Source organism: Scophthalmus maximus, chromosome 2, assembly GCF_022379125.1.
Source record: "Scophthalmus maximus strain ysfricsl-2021 chromosome 2, ASM2237912v1, whole genome shotgun sequence".
In the NCBI taxonomy this organism is placed as follows: Eukaryota; Metazoa; Chordata; class Actinopteri; order Pleuronectiformes; family Scophthalmidae; genus Scophthalmus; species Scophthalmus maximus.
This window is the reverse complement of record NC_061516.1, coordinates 8245204-8267435: the sequence shown is the minus strand read 5'-3', so window position 1 is coordinate 8267435 and position 22232 is coordinate 8245204. Positions and strand designations below refer to the sequence as shown.

The window sequence follows — 22232 nt, the reverse complement described above, 5'->3', positions numbered from 1 at the left end:
GACACTGTGTATTGTTTTGGTTGATCTGCTGGAAAGGTCACCAATGTAAGATTATCAATCAGAGAGCTACACTCACCCATTATCTTCAACAGCAGAACTCATGGTTGAAATTGCTCAGTGTCTTCTCACATTTTCCTTTATATAAATGGAAACCTTCACATGTCTGACATACATAACAATACCTCAGCTATCCCTAAACAAATGACAGGAATAAAAAGGAATGAAGGGATCAAGGAGGAATATTTGAAGTCTGTTTGCAAAAAGGGAAGCAGAATTTTCTGAGATACTTTTTGTAATACATTGTGCACCACCGCATTCAAACTGCTAGAGCTGAGCTATTATCATAGATTTGGGTTGTTTTGACAACAAAAACATACAACAACAATAACAACTATTGATTGAATGGAGCCATCTCAGATTGTCCCTGTGCATATTAATATTCTTAGGTTTTCACTTAGAGTTCCTTAGAGAAATTTGACTCACTTGGCAAAATACAAGTCTCCAAGACAGAGGAAGGTCATGACGTTTATTGTACAGATCGACCATTAATTGTCAGTTTTTCTTATTTTTCTACTCGTAAATTAAAAAGGCGGGAAAACATCCTTTCATTCATTACTCACTCATCCAACAGTTTCTTTATTCGTGAAATATAATTCATATAGACCTTATAGTTGAAAGAGATATAGTTCATTTTGGACATTTGGTCACTAGAGTTTTAGGGCCACATTGAGAAAAATAAATAAATAAGAGAAAAGAGAATAAAGTCGTAATTTTACATGAAAGATTATAATTGTATTTAATATTATACTACAGACAGGCGTGAGCCATGGCAACAGCTTTCTCTGGTGTCGTGCCACACTGACAACATGTTATCCATGTTAAACATTTATTAAACGCTGTTGCTCGTTGAACTAGACTGAAGTACTGTAGTTTCACAACGTTTCTCCACGTTCCTCATTTTAACAGATGGGACTGCTCTTCTGACATTTCTCCACTTATGTAACAGAGACCAAGTTTATGACTTTAATCTCAAAAAAATTACAACTTTTATTATCATAATATTTTGACTTTATTCTCATAAATTTATAACTTTATTCTCAAAGTCTCCAATTTTCTTTCTTTCAGTGAGGCTATTCATTATTATTTTAATGGATAAAAGTTCTTAAAATCCTTTTGATTGATTTTTTTCAAATCAAATAACCAAATAGCCAATAACCAACACAGTAGCCAAAGAAGTGATAGTGTTTTTCTTAATTAATCCTTTTCTGGGAAAATAACGTATTAAAGGGAGAATATATGAAATTCCACTGGCATCAGAATTGTTAGTATTGGCCCATTTATTTAGTTCACATTATATTTGAAAATGAACAAAGAACAAATGGATGAGATATTTGGTCAAACTAATTTTATTTTCCTGATGAGTGACCTCTGGTGTTGTGCAAACAATGACTGTTTTCTCTGAGAAGTACAGCCACTGGTAGCATGATGTTGCTCTTCAGTTGAAGAATGTAATGGACGGTTGAGGGCAGTGTCGGCGCCAGAGCGCCATAAGCACAGATGGGCAATCAGCCTTGACGGGGGGAATTTGTTCACGTCATAGCTTTTATTAAATTAATAAAAGCGTCATGATTAAGCAAACATCAAGCGCCGGTATAGATTATTACAACAATATGTGCGCAGCGAATTCATGCAAACACAAAGCAACAACAAAAGAACAAACAATGCCACTCTTAAATCGAATAGAGTGCATATCGGCAGAGTCATTTTCTTAAAGCCCGTGTGTAATATCTGTATTTTTCTGGCAGCAACTGGTGGAAAAGTTACAAACCGCAACCAACTGAACATCCGACAGGGGACACTTTATGGTGGCGCACCGCTTATTCCATTTCTGGTTTCCTGCAGCGCTAGAAATTCAACGCGAATGCAACGTATTCTGGACCGTTTTCTGCAACCGTATTTAATCCTGCGTTTCATTATACCTCGGAATCTCTCGGAACTCGGACCCGGAAGTCAGGGTGGCACAACACGACATAGCAAACATGGTCGGGTCCCCCTAATGTTACTACATTTAACTCATTCAAAGTTGATGAAAAAACATTAGTTCTTTGTTGCAGGTGATTATACATATGTGAACACAGTTATGGACAATATATTAAATTTCTGTGAATATGTTCTTCTCTCACTGTAGCTTTAAGATAGCTTATTTACGTGAATTTAAGAACTCAACACTGGTAACGCTGAAGTTTCCTAATCAGAACCTCTTTCCATTCATTTCACAATTTCACAATTTTCAATTGAGATTATTGACGGACCTCGACCCCCAAGGCCCGCCCATAACACTGATGCTGATTGGGGGTATTAAGTCGATGACATTGACACAGGATCTTACCAACAGTCAAAAAACATGACTACATATCCACCCTAACCTTAACTCAGTTGGTTAACCTTAACTTAGTTGCCTAAACCAGACAACCAAATTTCATTGGTGGCAAATCAGAAAAGGCTAGGCTTACGAAAACGGTCACTTGGGTGACAGGATGTTCTTTTTGGTATTGCGTGTCATTTGCAAGTCGGTCAAGCTAAATTTCCACCAACAGAGACAGAAACGTTTATTTACACCAGAGACGGAAGATGATCAGAAATAAAGCACTAAAGCAAAGAGCTCTTTGTTTGACTTCATTGTTGTCCCCCTGTTGTCATTGACTGAAATTCTGACTTTAAGAGAAAATTCATACTGAATCTTTATATTGACACCGCACAAGTGAAATATTTGCGATTTGCACTATGTACACAATTTAACGATTTCAGTAACACTTTGTCAGTGGAAGATACAACATTTTACCTCCACATTACATGAAATATAAGTGAGTGGGTGAACAGCATATTTAGTTGGAACAGACCCATCATCCAAAGACTTATAAGACTACCCCCCGGCCCCCAAAAAGTAGCAACGCTAATAAGTTAAATTCCAATTATTCCACTTATTTCATCATTATACTTTTAAGTTACAATTTATTTAAAGAATGTCACCCTTAAATGAACTGTTCTTATATTTCTGCCTCTAAGGAAACGCTTTTACCGGCAGATTATTCACGTCATAATGTACTATAAGTGTATATTTGATCCCTGCACCTGAAAACTACATTGAATTATTGGTATGGGAATTGAATTAAGTTAAGAGTGTCCCCACTATGTGAATTAAAGCTGCATGACAAATGATCATCTGCAGTTCGAGGCCTGGCCTGCTACGTGGTTCAAACACTGAGCACAGAACAACATACAACAAGTCCTGCTTTACTTCTACACTAATTGCACAGATCTGGTAACATTTATCTAAATTTAAACGTTGAGCATTTAGCTTTTGTGCTCCTGTAAAATGACTGCATGCACATGTCACGTGTTGTTTTCCCCTCGTGTCTGCAACGGGTTGGGTTCAGACGCTCAGTTGAAGGCTGGGTTGCGGGCTCCGGACAGGGTGCTGACAGGAGTGGTCTTGCCTTTGAGGAGGGTGAGCGAGAAGATGAAGAAACATACACTCATGACGCCCAGGATGATCACGCCTGAGATGAGGGCACTCGTCACCGTGTTCATCTGAAACACTGGAGCTTTCAAATGGGCTAAAGCAGAACAAGCACAAAGAAACAATCAGGTTCTGCTCATATTTCTACCAGAGCTGCTCTAAAATTCACCTTCTATTCAACCGCCGCCCCCCAACACACACACACACACACACACACACACACACACACACAGAAACAGCATTTTCCTGGCCTGTTTATCTGAGGGCTTGTTTTTCTTGTTCCTAAGAAAAACTGCACAACTTTCAATATCATGCTGGGATATTTCCAGCTCAGCCACAGCAGTGTTTGATAGCCGAAGATGATTCCATCCAAAACAGCAGGAATCAAACGGCATCAACTTTGGACAAAGAGAGAAATTCTTCATAACAGCAGAGATTCCAATGTCTTTGCTGAGTCCAATAGTTATAGAATATGCCTACACACAATATGGAAGGGATGCTGCTTTTGGAGCACAGGAACAAGACATTTCTGATTGTCATTCAACAGTCATTCTATTCAGATAATTTCAGTAATTCTATGAGCAAAATAACTTAATGAAGTGCAGTTGGAAAATGGCACATCATAGGAGTATCATAGGATAACGAGACATGACAGAGTAGAAGAGCATATGATACATTCTATTTAAGTTTGAATGCTTTTGCTATTTTAAATGTCTCCTTTTCATTTCATTGAAAGGCAACACCAGCAGTGTCATTGCACAGAGCTGACAGAATGTAAAGGCTTACCCAACTGAGAGTTGTTGGTTGGTGTTTCATCTGTGGACAAAAAGGTGAAGGGGCATTTAAGGGTAACAGCAATTCATTATATTCAGTACAGTATACCCTACTATACTCTATAGCCCAATTGCGTGTTGTTATTTTCTTGTACAGTACATGAATCGACAGGATGCCTACTGCTTCCTATCTAGATCACCACGATAAGTTTTCACCTTCAGTCAACCTCCCAGTGTCAATTATCTAGTTTGTCACACTCTGGTGCATTTTAAAGGTGACATATTATGCTCATATTACAGTTCATACTTTTAATTTGGGTTACCACTCGAAAAATTTAACATGGTCTAATGTTCTAAAAAGAAGATACTGCCCATTCCTGCAGCTCCTCTTTTCACCCTCTTTCGGAAATGCCTGGATTTCTTTTGGCTCCCCCTCCTGATAAACCCCAGTCTGCTCTGATTGGCCAGCTGGCCCAGTATGATGTGATAGGTAAACCAATGTCAAAACATATAGGAAATGTCACGCCTCTCACCAGAAAAGTGGAGATTCTCATATTGCAGACGGGGTTACCCCAAAAGACCCCGTCTGTGACATCACAGTGGGAGAGAAATCTGAACCAGTTGTTCAGAGCCGGGCTGTAGGGTTTAGCCAGCTCACAAAAAAACTATAGGGTGGTCTTTTTTTTTTACAGTTTGTGGACTGGCAGGCTGCACAAACACTGAAAAAGTGATTTTCGCATAATATGTCACCTTTAATATGTCCAATCGCTGCAGAATTAACCAACCTGAGGAACTGTTAAAAATCACAGCAACAAATAAATATTGTACAAGGATTATGGTACGTTATTAAGTCATTATATACTATAGTACCACATGTCTCAGGAGGAAGAAGTGGTTCAGACAATTGACATGAGCGCTTGGATAATGTCAGGCGGAGGAGGCTGGTTGATGGGGAAACTTTGAGGAGAAGGATTAGCAGAGGAGGATGAGGAGTGTTATCAAACTGTACCAATCCGAGTGATGATGGGCCCGGCAGTCAGAACAGCATTTCCAGATGCGTGGTTTGATTCCTGTCCCTCTGAGATGTCTCTCTTTCTCCTGCTGCCACAGATCTATGAAAATAAATGGAAAAGAGAAGATATGGTGGCAGAATGGAACCTCCTCTGATGTATTCTCTCATGATGACGTGTTCAGGAGAAACGTGATCTGCATAGTTAATACGACCCATTAATGTTGCTTTTTAACATTCAGCTGTTTTGATAAGCCTATCTGGGTTATATTAATATATGAAACATTAATGTTTTGAATTTCAAATAGAAAGCACTGAATATCTTGATCAAATCAATATTTTACACCACTACATACATTATTCTCCATCCTACTCCATACATTATTCGTATTTAATGATTTATAGGAAAATAATTATTGAGTGAATATTTGGAAGTTGAGCAGTTGAATCCGGGTGAAATGTCTTTGTCCCGTTTCCTTCATGAAGTTAAGCTTTGATGGATTTATGATACTGACAAAAAATGTGGGTTGTGTATTATCCTTAAAGTTTGTCATGTTTTGCGTATAGTGTGTTATTCTCACTGGCATAAGCATCGGACAGTCATCTGCTCGACAAAGCTTGGTGACACAGTGCAGGAAAACGGTAGACATCTTCTGGTTTTTGTGCTTTACAAAGCGGAACACCTCGAAGGCAAAGCGGCCCATCTGGCTCTTCCCGTTCTCGAAGACGGTGGTCTGAGGGTCTTTTTCACAGCTAGCCCAGGGAGGGAAATGAGAAGGTGTTATTAGAAGGGAGAGCAAGAGAAAAACCAGACTGACACAAATTACACATTAAATTTGATTTACCTAAAAAAGAGATCATAGCGGAGGTCATCGTTAGGGTTTCCAGTGGGCGTGGTGTAGCAGTAGTCCATTAGAACGTTCCATCTATTTAACATTAAGTAAATTCACAGTTCAGTTACTCTAATGCAAATCGAGTCATGTGCTGTAGACATAAACAACATAAACACATCTCACCTTTATGTGAAGAGGTTACCACACAATGATTTCTGTGTTCAATAGATACAACCATCATGTGACATTGCTACTTCTTGGTCTAGAAATTATATTATTTAGGGAAATCGATTGAAAGTGGAAATGAAATAATTGCCTGAATACTTTGTCCTGGAAATGTTTCTTCTAGTGTTACAAGCAATTTATGTAGAGTGGCTTCACCATTCAGACCCCTTCATTGTTTGTGCTGTATATTTAATTGTAAATTGATAAAATCATACTCATTAGTCTACACTCAATGATCCATAATGAAAAGGTGAAATTTATTTTTGATACATTTTAGCAAATGTATTAAAAATGTTTTTCTTATCCATGTCTTGCTTGGTAATATTTTGATATACCTTCAAAAACCATATATCTAATATTCCTAGATTCTGGATTTTGGTGATTTGTGGATTTTTGGAATTTGAACTTTTTGTGGAGACAAAACAGGATACAAATGATTTAAACATTTCTGGAGGGAATCTTTAAACAACACCATCAACATCTTAACTTGACTTCTACAAGTGTTGGTTGCTGCGAGTCAACATTGGCAGTGTATTGATTTTCATGTTGTCTTACTATTTGTGACTATTTAAGAGACATTGACAGATTTCTTGTGATCAAAAGAAATAAATGAAAGTTGAGGCAGGTTCAAATCAAAGTCAAGACCCGGAGCCTATGAGGCAAGTTCAACATAACTATGATATATCTTCATTATCTGCTGCAGCAAACTGAAAAAAAGGGGGGAGAGGGCCTCCTACTGAGGAGCTGCTCCTCTGCAATAATGAGCATTGCTTAAATAAAAAGGGAAAACCAAAGGTGTTTTTGTCAGAAACCTCCATGAGATCTTTTACAATCGGTGATGATGCCTTTTTCAAAGCAAACAGATTTGTCAGAAGGCGGTGCTTCTCAACACGTTCGACCATGACCAGTTCAACAACAGGTTCGGCGTGCAGGATAAGTTACCATGGCAATGTACCCTTGTTATAAGTTAACCCCCGTCGAAACCCTGAAAACCCAGGTTTAAACCTGAAGTGACCTTGCTGACCACAAACCCTGCTTCTTAGTACAGGCATCAGGCTTTCACATGGTGCAACCCTGCCTACCCTCTGTGCCTTTAGTCAATTAGAGCAGCTGGCAGCAAAATACAAAGGTCCTACTGAAGAGAACAAAATGGCACAGAATCAGCGTGAAGCCTCCTCCGTCTCCTGAGTATTCATATTTTCGGTCACTGCATCTCTTAAAAGTGTAATTTAATATATGAAGTCAGTCTCTTTATTCTTCTGTGATTTTGCAGCACTTACATATACTGTATGTAAGTGGTGTTGAACTTGTTGCAGCAAAATTTTTATTAGAGCCCCATATATATATATCCAACTCAAAACTTCCAAATCCCAGCCATTTCCAGTCACTACCAGTGTTCCCCAAGGTTCTGTCCTAGGGCCCCTTCTCTTTATCATCCATCTACTTCCTCTTGGCCATATCTTTCATAAATTCAACATCCATTTCCACTGCTATGCAGATGACATCCAGCTCACTATGCCACCTGCCCACTGGAGGTCTACAGCCTTCTGCCACCCACCTTTGGAACTCCCACCAGTCATCCGTAACATTGACTCTCTCTCCACTTTTAAATCCCATCTCAAAACACATCTCTTTAAACAGGCACACTCAGTCTGATTTTTACTCATCACCCACATGCATCACATCTTAATGATGGATGTTCTTAATGATTTTAAACACTGTCAATTTTCCAACAACTCGTCAGAAGACAACATACAGAACCGTGTGTGAAAGCAGTGGCCTACTCCGCCTTTGTTGAAGGCTCAGGTGTAGTTTTGTTGTAGTGAACATGGAACATGGTGGGACATTAAGTGACTACCTTCGGTCCAGGTTAGTAGCTTTAACAGCTGCAAACACCCGTGTCTTCAGGGTCAGTCCTGCCATGGGGATGGACAGCTGCTGGACGTACGAGGAGTCCTGCACATGAACCAAAAAAAGCACGTTTGTCACATTTTCTCTAACATTTTTCTTCTCGCTCAGAGTGATTGGTTTGGTTTCACAACACTTGATGAAGCCCAGCATATTTATTATTTGGTTTCCATAGAATCTTGTCTACTACGGTTTGATTCAAATTGACAGGTTCATTTAGTGAAAAGGTTTGAAATGAAATGAGGGTAATCCTCTCAAATGACAGGATTTAAGGTAATTTGCCGCCTACTAGAGATGCATAAAAAGGTTTCTATCTTTCATCTTGTATGTGGATCATCACTCTCGGAAATAATTGTAATTAGAGATGTAAAAGGTGCAGATTAACTTTATATAGCTGCAGAGATTCTTCTGTTTTTTGACACACACTGAATAATTATAGCTTTGGTATACAGTAGCTTCATCTCCAAAGCAACAGCTCCACCTCCCCTGTGCAGCTAAAGATCGGGTCTTTAGACTGATGAGAACTTACATTGTACAGCAGGAGATTCAACGTGCTGACAAAGGTACCGTTGCTGTCCTTCACTGAGATCGCAGCTGCTGACCTTCAGGTAAGATAAGAAAACATTTTGAATGTAATTCCAAAATTTTTGGTAATTCAGAATATGATTCTTTGAGTAGAGACATGGCTTTACTTTCATAATTTCACAGTGTTCACAATATTGGAAATGATGCAAAACTTTGCATGACATGCATTGACATACACATTGTACATGCCATATCTCAATCACACTGTCCAGAAACTTGTCAACCATTTATAATCATCAACTTAATGTTGGTCAAAAATCTGCTTTTAAATAAATATCTGAAAATCTGAATTTAGCCCAGCAGTATTCATCTGTTCTAAAATAAAAACAAATGTGATTTTTTTCCCCCCGTATATCCATTGACTAGTTTTAGAATTGTTATAGACAAGAGGCAGGCACACTGATGAAAATATTAATGTTTTTGGTCAGAGACATGTTGATTCATCTGTATGGTTGTTATTAAGTCCTATTGTCCCTTAATGCATTAAATATGATATTGATATATAAAGGAAGTGAGACTTACGAGGCCAGTTGTGTGTTGTTGACCAGATATTCCAGTGGGTAACTGCAGCTAAACTTGTACAGCAGACCGGGCAGGTAGCTGATGATGGTGGGGGGGTCCGGTGTGTCGATGTACCCTGATATGTTACCGATCTGCACCAGTGACAGGTTCCCATAAGCGTTTGGTCCTTGAGCTGTGGAGACCTGCAGTGAAGAGCATCAGTGTGGGTAACACTCCTCTGATTGGCTCGCTGACTGACCACTGCTAGCTCACTGCAGGCACAGGGGGTCGATACCATCAGCCACACCACTGAGCACACTAATGCACCTCACTAATCCCCCAACTCAGTCCTTCCTTATCTGAGGATAGACCCTCCAGGAATAGTGCCATTTCATCCAGCTCAATCATTGAGAGACATTCCGCTCAGCAGAGGTTCACTTTAAAGTGTCTAAAGAATTGTATGCTGCTCATCATCGTGACAGGGCCTTTAGGATCTCACAGCAGCCCCATGACTGCGATAAGGAGTGCAGGACTTCCACCCCATGCAAGATAAACACAGCTCGTCAAAATCAAAAGATGGATACTGTGAACGAGACCGCTGGCTGAGGTAAAAGACACATCAGATTCTTTTTCTGCAAACCCCTTGGAGCCTTTTTGCTATTTTTTAAAAAAAAATTGTCGTACTAGTTCTGCCTGTAAGTTAGCACAGGAAATGTTGTACACATAATTGCTGTGTCATCTAAGGCTATGAATTATTTTATGACTCCGTCTGTACTGCATGCTTCTTTTCAAATCACAGCAGAAAAAAACTGGATTGGTGAAAAAAGGTGAATACCTTTTAGAGCAAAACTGATTTTACTACCTTTAAAGGGGGCCTATTACACTCATTTCCATGTTCATATTATTGTTCCAGGACTCTGGGACACTGGGACTTTTCATGATTCAGTTTTTAAAAGTTCTTATTAATATCATATTGCCTACCCGTCTCCCAGCTAAGCCTCTGACTGAAATAGGCTTCTTTAAAAACCCACTTTCTTCTGATTGGCTGAACATTTGCATTGCAAATATTGTGTGCTCTGTCTCATCCTCCTCCGGAGGTCTTGGGAGCAATCTGTACAACTAAGTAACCAGTGACTAAAATTAAGTAAAATAATTGAATTGATTGCAAATGGCAACTTCTTAAATTTATCAGCCCTTTTTCTATGCCTGAAGCTGATATGAATATGACAGTGGAGAAAAAAAGAACAATGGTTATAGCAGGACGTCCGTGGTAAATATTATACCCATTACCTGCTTATTGTGACTTAAAGGTGCAGTAAGCGATTCTAAAGCAATGCGCTTTTTGTAAAAATCAGCGAATATTTCCTCAGCGTCCGTTGTGTGCCGAAATTTTTGGGGGGTTTTCGGCGCAGCCCATGCTTTGTAAATCGAAAACAAAAAAATGGTGGGTCGCACCTCTCAACACTGCAACCAACACTGTAACATTATATATGAGAGAAACTAAGGAATAATATAAAAGGCCCCCATTGATGATATTTTCTCAAAGGTGTTGGTTGGTATCATAACATTTCTGATATGTCTTAATTACCTGCTTAACACTAAAAGCACCGGACCCAACTCCATCCTCCACAGCGTGCGGTACCAGCGGAGCCGAGAGTATAATGATCGTTGACACCCTCTCTGTTCAACTTACCACCAGGGAATTGCCGCACGACTCCAGTGATGCCAGGCTGATGCTGAAGATTACAACAGTGGGAAATGTGTTGTTGTTGATGAATCCGCGGCAGTGAGCGTCCCCATGGCGACCATTGAGGGCCAGGTCGGAGTCGGTGTAGCCGGAGAAGAGGACAGGGCAGAAGTTGAGTTTGAGGGTGATGGTCTGCACCCCACAGTACACGCTGATATCCCTCTCCGCTGCAAGACACGCACACACACAAAGACACAGGTACAAAATGAATGGTCTGTGGACGAAATGTATCACTTCTTTGCAATATGTACCTAGTTTAAGACAAACTTTCTTTAAGGAAGATATTCCTATGCAATTTGCGAGCAGTTGTTCATGAACATTGAGTGTGAATCGGTGTCAGTTCCTCACCAGGAAAGCGACTGTGAAAGTTGCCGTCACAGTTGTATCCATTAAATTGAGCTCCAGCAGACAAGGCCTTACCAAACAGTAAAATAATCAAATATACATGTTCCATTTCAGCACCTGAAACAGAAGAATCTAACGTGAGAAATAAAACAAACCTCCCCACTTGAGCTGAACTTGGGATAAAATAACCTTTAAAGTTGGGGAAACATAAAAAAAACCTGAAATCCAGCATATATTTAATTATTTCCACAGAAGAAAACCCAATATAACACGGTATTCTCCTAAAATGTGCAAATGTCATCTAGGCGAAGATTTTTCCAAAGATTTTTCCATCTCTTAACAGTTTTGACTTCAGATCATATCTTGTGCCTGCATAGAGGAATCTAAGCAAACAAATGTCACGTTGAATTATCTGCGAACACCTGCTGCGTTGGCATCAAAGTCATGATAAACTATGACGGATAATGTGTTGTACTGTCATTTTAAAAAGCATGATGGCATATCTCTGTGAGCACATCTCATTGTCTTGTGAAAAGCTCTTATCACATAATCGCTGTCAGTCACACAAAGAGTCCTCTCCTCAGTCCTGAGGAAGCAGCTAAATTAAGGGAGTAACTGCACCATGTTAGTAGTTAGCATCTTTGGCTCAGAGAACAATGTTGTTCCTTACAGCTTGAGGTAAAAAAAGTAAGGCACCTGCCCTACAAGAGGTAGAACCACTCACCCTGGTTCCTGGAAGCCAGCGAGTCAGCGGTACTCCATAAGCTTGGGACAGACGATGGAGTGGTCCGCACAGCATCCCTACCAGACGACTAGGAACAGGACTCAGAAGTAGGGGGGGAAAAAAAGGGATCCCGCACATAAGAGATTCATTATTTGAACATGTCAACATAAAAGGGCTGTCCAGAGAGAACATGGGAAAGTCCATCAAATTTGAATGTGTTATACAAATCCTTTCACGTTCGCGGAAACATGAGCAGGTTTTGAAGTTTCCCACTCATATCCTTTCGGCCCAATCTGGCTCTGTCACTGCTCACAAATGGTTTGACGCTGCAAGAGGTCCAGTGGCAGTGTGGGGGGGGGTGGGAATTATCTTTTCATCGCTCCAGTGGTCCTGGCCTGCTGACTGAGCCGTTCCATTCTCCATGGCCCGGTTGGGGAGTGCAGAGCCTACGGAACGGGCCCTTGGCCCCGGGAATCCACACTTTTCATGCTTTGTGTGTGGCAGTCCTCCGTCAGCACAGCAGCAGGCAATCTGCTTGGTGGAGCTGCGAGCTGCTACCGACCCACTACCTGATCCCCAACCCTTGATTTGCTGGTCACAGGACTCCCACCACAGGAGGAGAACAAAGCGAAAGAGAGCAGAGTTCATGGAGTTTCCAGGGAGTGCCCTGTCCTTACTGTCCCATCTTCCATATGGACAACAGTACTGTATGTGTGTTGGGCTCGCTGTGTGAGCCAGTCAGACGACACACAGCAATTCTGTGTGAGATGGAAAGGACAGTTTAGTGGCTTTTCTCTTTAGGTCCAGTTGAAAAACAGCAGGTGCTCTCGTTTTCCTTCCGATCCCTAACCTCAAATCTCTCACACACTACGTGCTGGTGTCGTGCTGATGTGCATAGTTCCGTCTCCCAATAGATCACTTCGCTCTTTAAACACATTGCTTGTGGTTCCCCGAGTCTCTAAAAGCAGAATGGGAGGCAGAGCCTTCAGCCACCAGGCTCCTCTCCTCTGGAACCAGCTCCAAGTTTTAGTTTTTGGAGAAAGACAGAGACACCCTCTCTACTTTTGAGGTTAGACTTCAAACTTTCCTCTTTGACAAAGCTTATAGTTAGCGCCGGCTCAGATGAGTCCTGAACCATCTCTTTATGCTGCTATAGATCAGCCCTGAGGTCGAATAGTCAATTTTGCTTAGGGCAGTTCCTGACTGAGTGAAATGACCCTGAATTCTTGAAATGTTAAGGAAAGTGTGCTTCAATGCTTTAGTATGGGGCTCACTAGACTTTCCTATGCAAGAGGAAAGGAAAATAATTCATTGCAGCAGCAATATTTAACGTGACACGTCATGCACAAGCTTAAATGATTAAATCCAAAGAAGAAGAAAAAGAGTATGAGTATAGCTCTGAGTCGAACATCTGATTCTCTGCACCAGCGCGATTTGGTGCGGTAATACATGGCCAAAGTCGCTTGGAATAAAATTTAAAATTAATTCAATAAAATTGAATTGAATTGAGGACAACTTCACATTAACTTCGGTAATGGTTTGCGTCTGTACTGGCTTCTCCACAATCTGTCCTGCAGTGCATCATCAATGTATCACGTCTGGTCTTAAAAACAACTTTGAGTATTTAAAAAAGGCATTTTGTAATTTGCCTAACTCCAATAGAGTGCAGTTAATCAGGTGTGATCTGGCCTTACCTTCTTTATCTCACCTGATTAAGGGGAAGTCTTAGACCTTAATTGTCAGTGATTTCATCAGTTCTCCAGAGCTTCAAGCAGTCACTAATATTTGATATAAAATCCAGTGTTCAAGGTGGTTCAAGCATCATTTATAATCCTCCCGTCCTTGTTTCTGAATGAAACGCCACGCTGAAGCTGCCAGTGCAAACAAGTCTCTGCAGCTCTTTTCCTTCACTGCTCTGATTTGTACTTGATGAGATGTGCAGACGATTTGAACACTGAGGGTTGGGGAATGGCAATGTCTTATTTCTAGGGGACTTTGCTAATCCAGATAAATTGCGATTATGTGATTTTTTTTTTTTGCCAAAACCTGGAGATAGCACATTGCTCCACTGCAGACTGATAGTCATCTAGAGTACCCCAGTACCTCAATTATCCAGAACTCATTTCATCACTCTATGTACGCGATAGTTAGAGCCGGCTGGTCCTATCAGCGGGATAGCATCTTAGTGCATAGAACATGGCAACCATGGAGGCTGAAGACGTTATTGTGGAACTTTTCGTCACCTTGCAAAGACAGACACATTAGCATTGTCAAACCTCAGCACTCAGCTTTACTTAAGGTTTATTTAGCAAAATCCTGGGTGCCCGTCAAAGAGTACCGGTTGTAGTATCAATGGCTTGTCATGTCATAGGATATCTGTTTATTCATGGAAATGATTCAATCACCTTATAAAAGGCATCAAAAGAATTTATGGAGGTTAGTGAACTAGCCCGTGGACATCTCGACATCATCAGTTCTGCGTTTTTGTCTAGAGTCTGGACAAGGCAACTGGCAGCAGTCATTTTTCTTTACAGCAACAACACAACAACCTTTAATGTCTCACTCTGAATCCTGGACAACAACACAGAGGTTCTCCTTAAGAACAGCATTATTAGTTTACGTATACATGCACCACCTTTTGTCGTAGGAAATCATAGCCTGCTCTGTCTCCAGGAAATCTAACAGTTAAAAAAATATAGTAAGAATACATCAAACCAAGCAGAAAACAAATGTGATAATTTGCAATAAAAGATTCAAAATAACAATAAATGTCAATTAATTTGCACATAACTACAAACTGATTCTTTGGATTGGGTTCCTCTTATTCTGGTAAGGACTCTTGCAAATGAAATGCTTTTGAAAAGTGGCAATATCTATGAGCTGTAATCATATAAATCCTGTACTTTACAGCAGAGTGACGTGTTGTGAGATGGTCTGTAAGCTCCAACCCTGACCATTCTCTGACTTCTCTCATTAACACAGAAGTGCTGCCCACTGGATGATTCTGGCTGGAGACTGTTGAGTATGAAAATCCCAGGAGGTCAGCTGTATCAGAAACACTTAATCATGTCACTTTTCAAAGTTTTTACAGCCACAGCCACAGTCATTAACGACATAGTCACATCTCTTGATATTAAACAATATTGTTCAGCTTTATTTATTGATCTCTCCAAAGCATTTCATACAGTTGATCATGACATCCTTCTTCACAAATTGCAGTCCTCTGGTTTAGATGAAAAGAATGTTGTGGCTGCAGGTAACCGGTCAAGTAAACTTGTCATCAAAAATGGGGTGCCACAGGGGTTGATCCTTGGACCATTGCTTTTTACCTTATATATAAATAACATGATTCTGCCCAACCAACACTTCAATGTTCATTTCTTCGCAGACGATACCATTTTATACGCATCCGGTCGCACTCTCGCTCAAGCCTCGCACATCTGCAATCAGCCTTTGACACTTTCCAGTCAGCACTTGTTATTCTCAGACTAGTTTTAAATACTGAAAAAACAAAGTTCATGGTTATTTCCTCAGCCACTACAGACCTAAATTACCCACCAATTAAAACATGAAATGGCACAAATATTTCATTTGTTGAATATTATAAATACTTAGGAATCTGGCTTGATAGCAAACTTTTATTCAAAACCCCCATTTACAATCTGGCTCAGAATTCAAAAATCTGAATTGGTTTTCTATATAGAATTAAAGGTTGTTTCTCCACATCAAGTTGCAAAACAATTGTACAATCAACATTCCTGTCTGTTCTGGATTATGGAGATATTCTTTACTGTCACGCTTCACAAACAACTCTGAATCAGTTAAATCCCGTTTACCACAGCGCCCTTAGGTTTATAACTAATTACAAATTCCGCACCCACCATTGTTCTCGAAATTTTCACATCATGTTATTTATATATAAAATGTTACTGTTACAACTGCCAAATTATCTTACAACTATTTCACTTTGGACATTCCTCAATGAGTTTGCCTGATAAATAAAGATAAAATAAAAAAATAAAAACATGTTTTAATCATTCGGATGTTCGATGTGAACATAAATCAAAGCTCCTGACCTGTAACTAGGGGTTTGAAGCGCTGCCATATGATTGGCCAATTAAATGAATAAGCAGGTGCACTGATGTTGCTAAAAAAGTGCTCAATGAGAATTTCTCACCTCCTATTCATTTTAATTAATTAATGCTGAAGTAAAAGCGCACAGGGAAAACAATGATGGATTCCAGTGTAGAACTGTAGATATTCCTGCCTCCATTCTTTTTTAATTGAGTTTGAGACAAAATAATTGTTGCATTTCATTATCACCTTTTTATTATTTATTTCCTACATGTATACAATTGTGTATGATAGAAATTGAATTGAGCTCTTTGTTTCCACTGTTGTCAAACTATATGTGCAGTTTATATGCCACGTAATGAGTTCTATTTCCTTGTCTGCATCCTGATTTCCTGGCAGTGAGTTTGTTGATTTAAGACCAACACTTCCAGCTGCCTTATTGAGCTGCATAATGATCCCTTTGCTGTGCGTCACATGGGAGGATTTGTAGGTGAGGTGTGACAAAGAGCTCAGAATGATTCCAATTCCCGTGTGTTTGACAAATTAAGTTTCTGTAAATAAAGTCGATAATGCTAGTGCTGTAGGTCAAATGACCTCACTGTTGGTGGAAATATACCGTTTGAAATACGTCACAGAAGACAATGAATCGTCCTATTTTTCAAAACTGTGGTATTTGGTTCAGACTATGATTAAACCAGCAATGATCTCTCTCAACAGAAAAAAAAAAGTAAGATCTGAGGATCCTTTATTTGAGGTGAAATCAATCTAGACCAGGTGCCCGTCACACTGAGCTCTCTTTATCGGTTTGACTGGCACACAAATAAGTTTGCGTCTTTGACGAAATGAAAGGGCAGATTTCTCTGCCTTTGTTGGCTAAAATGTCATCACTTGGCACGCATACAAGCCACCAAGTCTTTGCATCATTCTCTGGGTCCCTCGGAGAGTATCCCTGTATAAGCTTGTCCTCCTTGTTGACATATCCATTATATACATGACAAACACTTTCTTTACACGAGGATGTAAGCTCTGCCTGAGCGATATACCTGTTACAGGAAAGGAGAGCAGTGAATCATGCGACTACAGTAAATCAAATACTTCTTATGCTGACATGAATGATTCATATTTACGATATAATGCTGAAATTTCATTATAATCATGACTAAACAAATCATTATTGATTATTGTAATTATATTATAATCATAAAACAACTAAACATTTTCTTTGCAATGGTAGTGGTGTTGGCTCAAATGCTTAAATATAATCACCATCTCACATAGCCAGTATTTTCCCTCACTTAGTGACCCACTGCCCTGATGTGGGAACTAAATAGGTCTTGCTGTGAATTATCTTGGTGGAGAAATATATATATTTAAAAAAATATATATTTATATTGCCGCTTTCAAGCTGAAGCACAACGTGCTTGTGAAAAAGAGGGTAAAATGAAAACCACAGCTAAAACCACTATTATAGGACATGCACATTTCGCAGCACATGAGTCTATACATCGGAAATGGATGTGATATAATATTGTAATAAATATATTAAATAAAGAAAATGTAGTCTACAAGATAAAAATATGATAAAATGGGGTTTCAACGAAGATATGTTTATTAAGACATGTACAATTTAAATGAAGGAATTAGCAGGTTTATTCAATTTATCTTAAATAGAGAAATAGTTCTAACAAATTTAAATAGAATAGATGTATATAAAAACACCATAAAATAGTAAAATGTAATAAGAGTCATATTGAATAATAGAAACAAGACTTTTAAAGTGTAGAGGTGAGTCTCCAGGAGGGACCTAAACGCTACGTGGAGGCTGTGGAGACTGTTCCAAAGACAAAGGGTTGAAACCAAATCAGCATGTTCACCTGTGTTTTTCACTTTGGTCAAAAGAGCAGCTACTGTAGTAAAGTTTTTGAGTTCTGATCACAGGGGACTGGTTGGGCTGTCGGCAGATAAACGGTCTTATATAATATATTCTGGGGCCAGGCCATGGGTGGCTTGGAGGTGAATATTAAAACTTTAAGATATACTCTAAATGTGCAGTGATGCTAAAACTGGGGAGATACAACAAAATCTCCTGGATTTAGTTAATTAAAGCAGGTAAAAAGATAGTTACAGTACTCCAGCCGTGACAATATTAAAGTGTGTATGACCTTTTCTGTGTCACGGTAACTGAGCAGGTGTCTGATCTTTGATATATTTCAAAATTATAACAGGTTTGGGTGATGTGTGGTGTGCTCATGTGGCTTGAATGAGAGGTATAATTGTGTATCTTTCATGTAACAGTGAAATATAAGTATTGTGTTGCCGAGGGATAGTACATATTGAGAATAAAATTGGTCCCAGAAGGGATCCTGGGGGCATTCCACATGTGGTGCTAGCTGTTGAAGATTTAAAATCGTGGGTGAAAAATGTCCTGTTTTCCAGGTAAGAGCCAGACATTCACATCCATACAATTTTGTGTTACATTCTGTTGGAGGGGCAGTAAGTGATTTTGGAGAGGGGTTGTCTCTCCCTTTGTTGCTGTTAATGATTTTACTGCACCAGCTGGTGTTGGGCCTTGGGTATGTCAGACCGACAGGATAATCACTAGGCCAAAACCCCTGAGTCGTAGCGGCATTCACCAGCACGTCTCTTAACGTGTCGGGGAGTGATGTTTACAAACTCTACACGTGGTGTTGGGGTTTGAAATTTACAGAGATAGGGCTGCACACACAGAACTGACAGCTAGCAGACCGTGAGGAAACGAATCCGCTTATTACTGCCCCTTTAACAGTGCAGTGACCAAAGCACAGACTGTTTATGAAAATGGACGTAGTCCCCTAGTCCACAGAGTGAAGCCAATGCGCAAGTGCCTGGGGCCTGCATTCTCTGGAATGACCAGCAGAGGGCGACTCAATTGTTGAAACTAGAAGTCAGTTTCTATAGAAGTATAAGAGAAAATGACTCTCATCTCACTTGATTTATAAGATCAGTAAACAGTAAACATTTTCCTTATGAGTTTATAGTCGCATTTTCTAGTTTCAAGCCTTCTCCAAAACAGCATGATGTTCATTTTGTAAATTGTGTTCTCACTTGGAGTTAAATAGATGATAAAGCACGGCATACATTGGGGCCCGGATACAGCGTGATTTAAAGCTTATACCGTCCAATCGGTGCATGGTTGCACATAGTAGGTTGGCGCGCAGTGGACGAGATCTCAGAAAGACCTATCCTTCAAATATGGTTACTTCTGGATCCAAAAAAACAAGATGGCGTTGGTCAAAATGCTCAACTTTAGGCTTCGGAACAGCAGTTAACAAACCAATTGGACCAGAGTTTTCAGCCAGTAAAAAAGAAAGAAAAAGGAGTCTGCAGCCAGTAATCATTTGTTACACAAAGGAGAGTTCTTTCCATGCTGTGTAACATTCAAAAGCCACTCTGGAATTGAAAATATTGTTGTCCCTTATTGCCTCTAGAAGATGAATTAAAACATCTTTCTCATATACTTTTGAAATGAATTATATCATTAGATAAATGATACGAACCATCAGTATCCTATGAGATATAATTCTGATTCACTTTGAAATCTTCCTTTTGAAAAAAATATAAATGATACAAATAACATTTGTTTATCAGCAGGAGCTCAGTATAAAAGAAAATATTGTCTACTATGCATGTGTGGCTGCATTTCACATTTCTCTATTAGATGATTAACACTTTCAGAATCCACATGAATATTATCTTATTAAACTAAAGAACGATTGGCAGTAATGATTGAACAGTGGGTTGCCTCTTTTTAAGTGTTAAAGAGAAACAAACAAAAAAACTCTTTGACTCACTGTCAAAAAAGTGCTGTTAGTGATGTTCATTACATTCCTTGGTCTTTATTGTTTGCCACACAATTTTTCATGTTGAGACAATCTGAGCTCAGCGACGGTGTTTTCAAGATTCTGTATGTTTCAACGGACAAAAAGACAATAGAACATGAAGAAAGACTTCTTTCTACTCATTCACTGATTTGTTCCCACATAACATAACCCTGATCAAACCCCTTACCATTAAATTCTTTCTCCACATGATATATACAGAGCCATAACTGCTAATGTTCACCACTAGATGTCCTCAGAGTTATACCAATTTGTAGTGGAAGCAAGGGATGGCATATTCAAGTGCAGTCAGAAACATCAAAGCTGCTCTCGACTAAGCAGTTAGGAGCCAACAGTTGTGAACTCCTCGGGATCTAAATGAGAACGTTATCACAAAAGCTGAGTGAAAGTTTTAAGTGAATAATTTCTACATATGGGGCCCACTTGAGGCCTTTACTGTAGGTCACACAGGAAACATCCTGTTTAGGCCCCAGATAATCAAAGAACTTTCTTTGTTATCATCTATTCATGTTCCATTTATTGACTTTTGGCAATTGTGGTGAGTATGGGGTGTAAATGAACACGTGCTTCATGTCATATTTTCCATTGCATCCCAAAATAGCCCTGCACTACTTGGCATGCAAAACAGGCCAACATGCACATGGAGCAGGGCCGCTTCTGCCACAGGGATCCTTCTGGATACTTTGCATGGGATCAGGACAGAGAGCCCTCATGGAGTTATCAACTTGTGAGAGCAATTGTTGTCCCTGCTTCCTGCAGGTATTGATCAAACAACAAGAAATGCTCCATTCCCCTTTTTGAGAATCGCTGGATCGCGTAAATGCAAACCACTAGAAGACAGCCGACAATACATTACTTTACATTACACGATCACACTTATTGGCCAGTGGTGTCGTGTCCCCCCTAAACTTAACCAAAGTTCTTTTGTTCCGTGAACCATTGCCTTTTAACATAATTTCGCAGAACTGGTTGTTGACTTTGAATAACTCTTGTTATTTAATTCTTCCATCCAGCCCAACTTAGTAAGAAGAGCATTGGTCCGGTAAGTGACCAAAACAACACTGGCCACTCTCACAGAGCTTCAGAGGCCCTCTGGTATCGACTGGAAGAACGACCATCTCAGCAGCCTTCTTCAATCAGGCCGATTGATGGAAGTTACTTTGAGTAAAAAGCATATGGCAGCCTGCTGGTAGTTTACCAAACAGCATATGAATGACTCCGAGAGCCTGGTCTAATGGGACAAAACCTGAACCATGGGAGGCAGGGCCTTCAGCAACCAGGTTCCACTCCTTTAGAACCTGCTTCAAATGTGGGTTCAGGAGGCAGACGCAGTCTCTAACCTCATGGTAAGGCTTGAAATGTTCCTCTTTGATGAAACTTAGGTTCATGCAGACAGAGTCAGAGTTTCGAGAAGGATTCAGCCAAATACAGACAGGTCTATGCTGTACCTGCTCCTGAGTGCAAATTACATGAAATATAGGGTGACTGTGTACCTTTCATTGTCCTTAGGATAACTCTCTGACTGTCCCTGAGTGGCCAAAACAAAGGCCAGACTAAAACCCTATAGAACATCTGTGGAGAGAGCTGAAGGTGGAAGTTCACAGAGGCTTCTTCAGGATCAGGTCAAACAAGAGTTGAGACTGTATATCTTCTCCAATGATGATACTTCTGTGGTCTTGACTGCAGCTTTTTGTTGCTGCCCTCTGCTGCCGCCTGCTTTCCAGGGGAGGCTCAGTTCATCTCAAATGAGTACAAAATGATCTACCTGAACAGCGGCCTAAGCACATTGGTTGCTGAGACTACACAAAATCTGAGGTATCATAAGCACAAGGCAGCGGTGGCTGTCATGCCAGTGGTGCGTTATGTGCATTTTGTGCATGAATACACACAAAATTTGACAGAGGGATGCAGTTCATCTGAAGCTGGATTCGTAATATGACATTGCAGATTGGATATCAAGTGCATCTCGAAAAAAGACTTTGAAAGTCTTGAAATGTGAGTTCAGATTATTTTGTCAGTGCAGTCAAGTATGGTTGTGTTGAAGTGTAACCACCAGAGCCAGGCCGAGGGGCTGATATTAGCACATGCTATTGTTCCAACCAGTCCGGAT

General features: G+C 40.0%; 1 protein-coding gene across 1 annotated transcript; it reads right to left on the bottom strand.

The window, feature by feature from the left end:
- Window positions 1-1426: 1426 nt before the first annotated feature.
- Window positions 1427-12436, bottom strand: zpld1a (zona pellucida-like domain containing 1a). The gene is made up of 11 exons (XM_035625787.1): window positions 12171-12436; window positions 11450-11563; window positions 11048-11268; window positions 9376-9557; window positions 8798-8870; window positions 8219-8316; window positions 6148-6228; window positions 5884-6055; window positions 5303-5405; window positions 4307-4336; window positions 1427-3617 (listed from the first exon to the last, which is right to left on the bottom strand). Exons 2-11 carry the CDS (start codon window positions 11553-11555, stop codon window positions 3442-3444), a joined length of 1242 nt encoding a protein of 413 aa, XP_035481680.1. The 5' UTR covers window positions 11556-11563; window positions 12171-12436; the 3' UTR covers window positions 1427-3441.
- Window positions 12437-22232: the final 9796 nt, after the last annotated feature.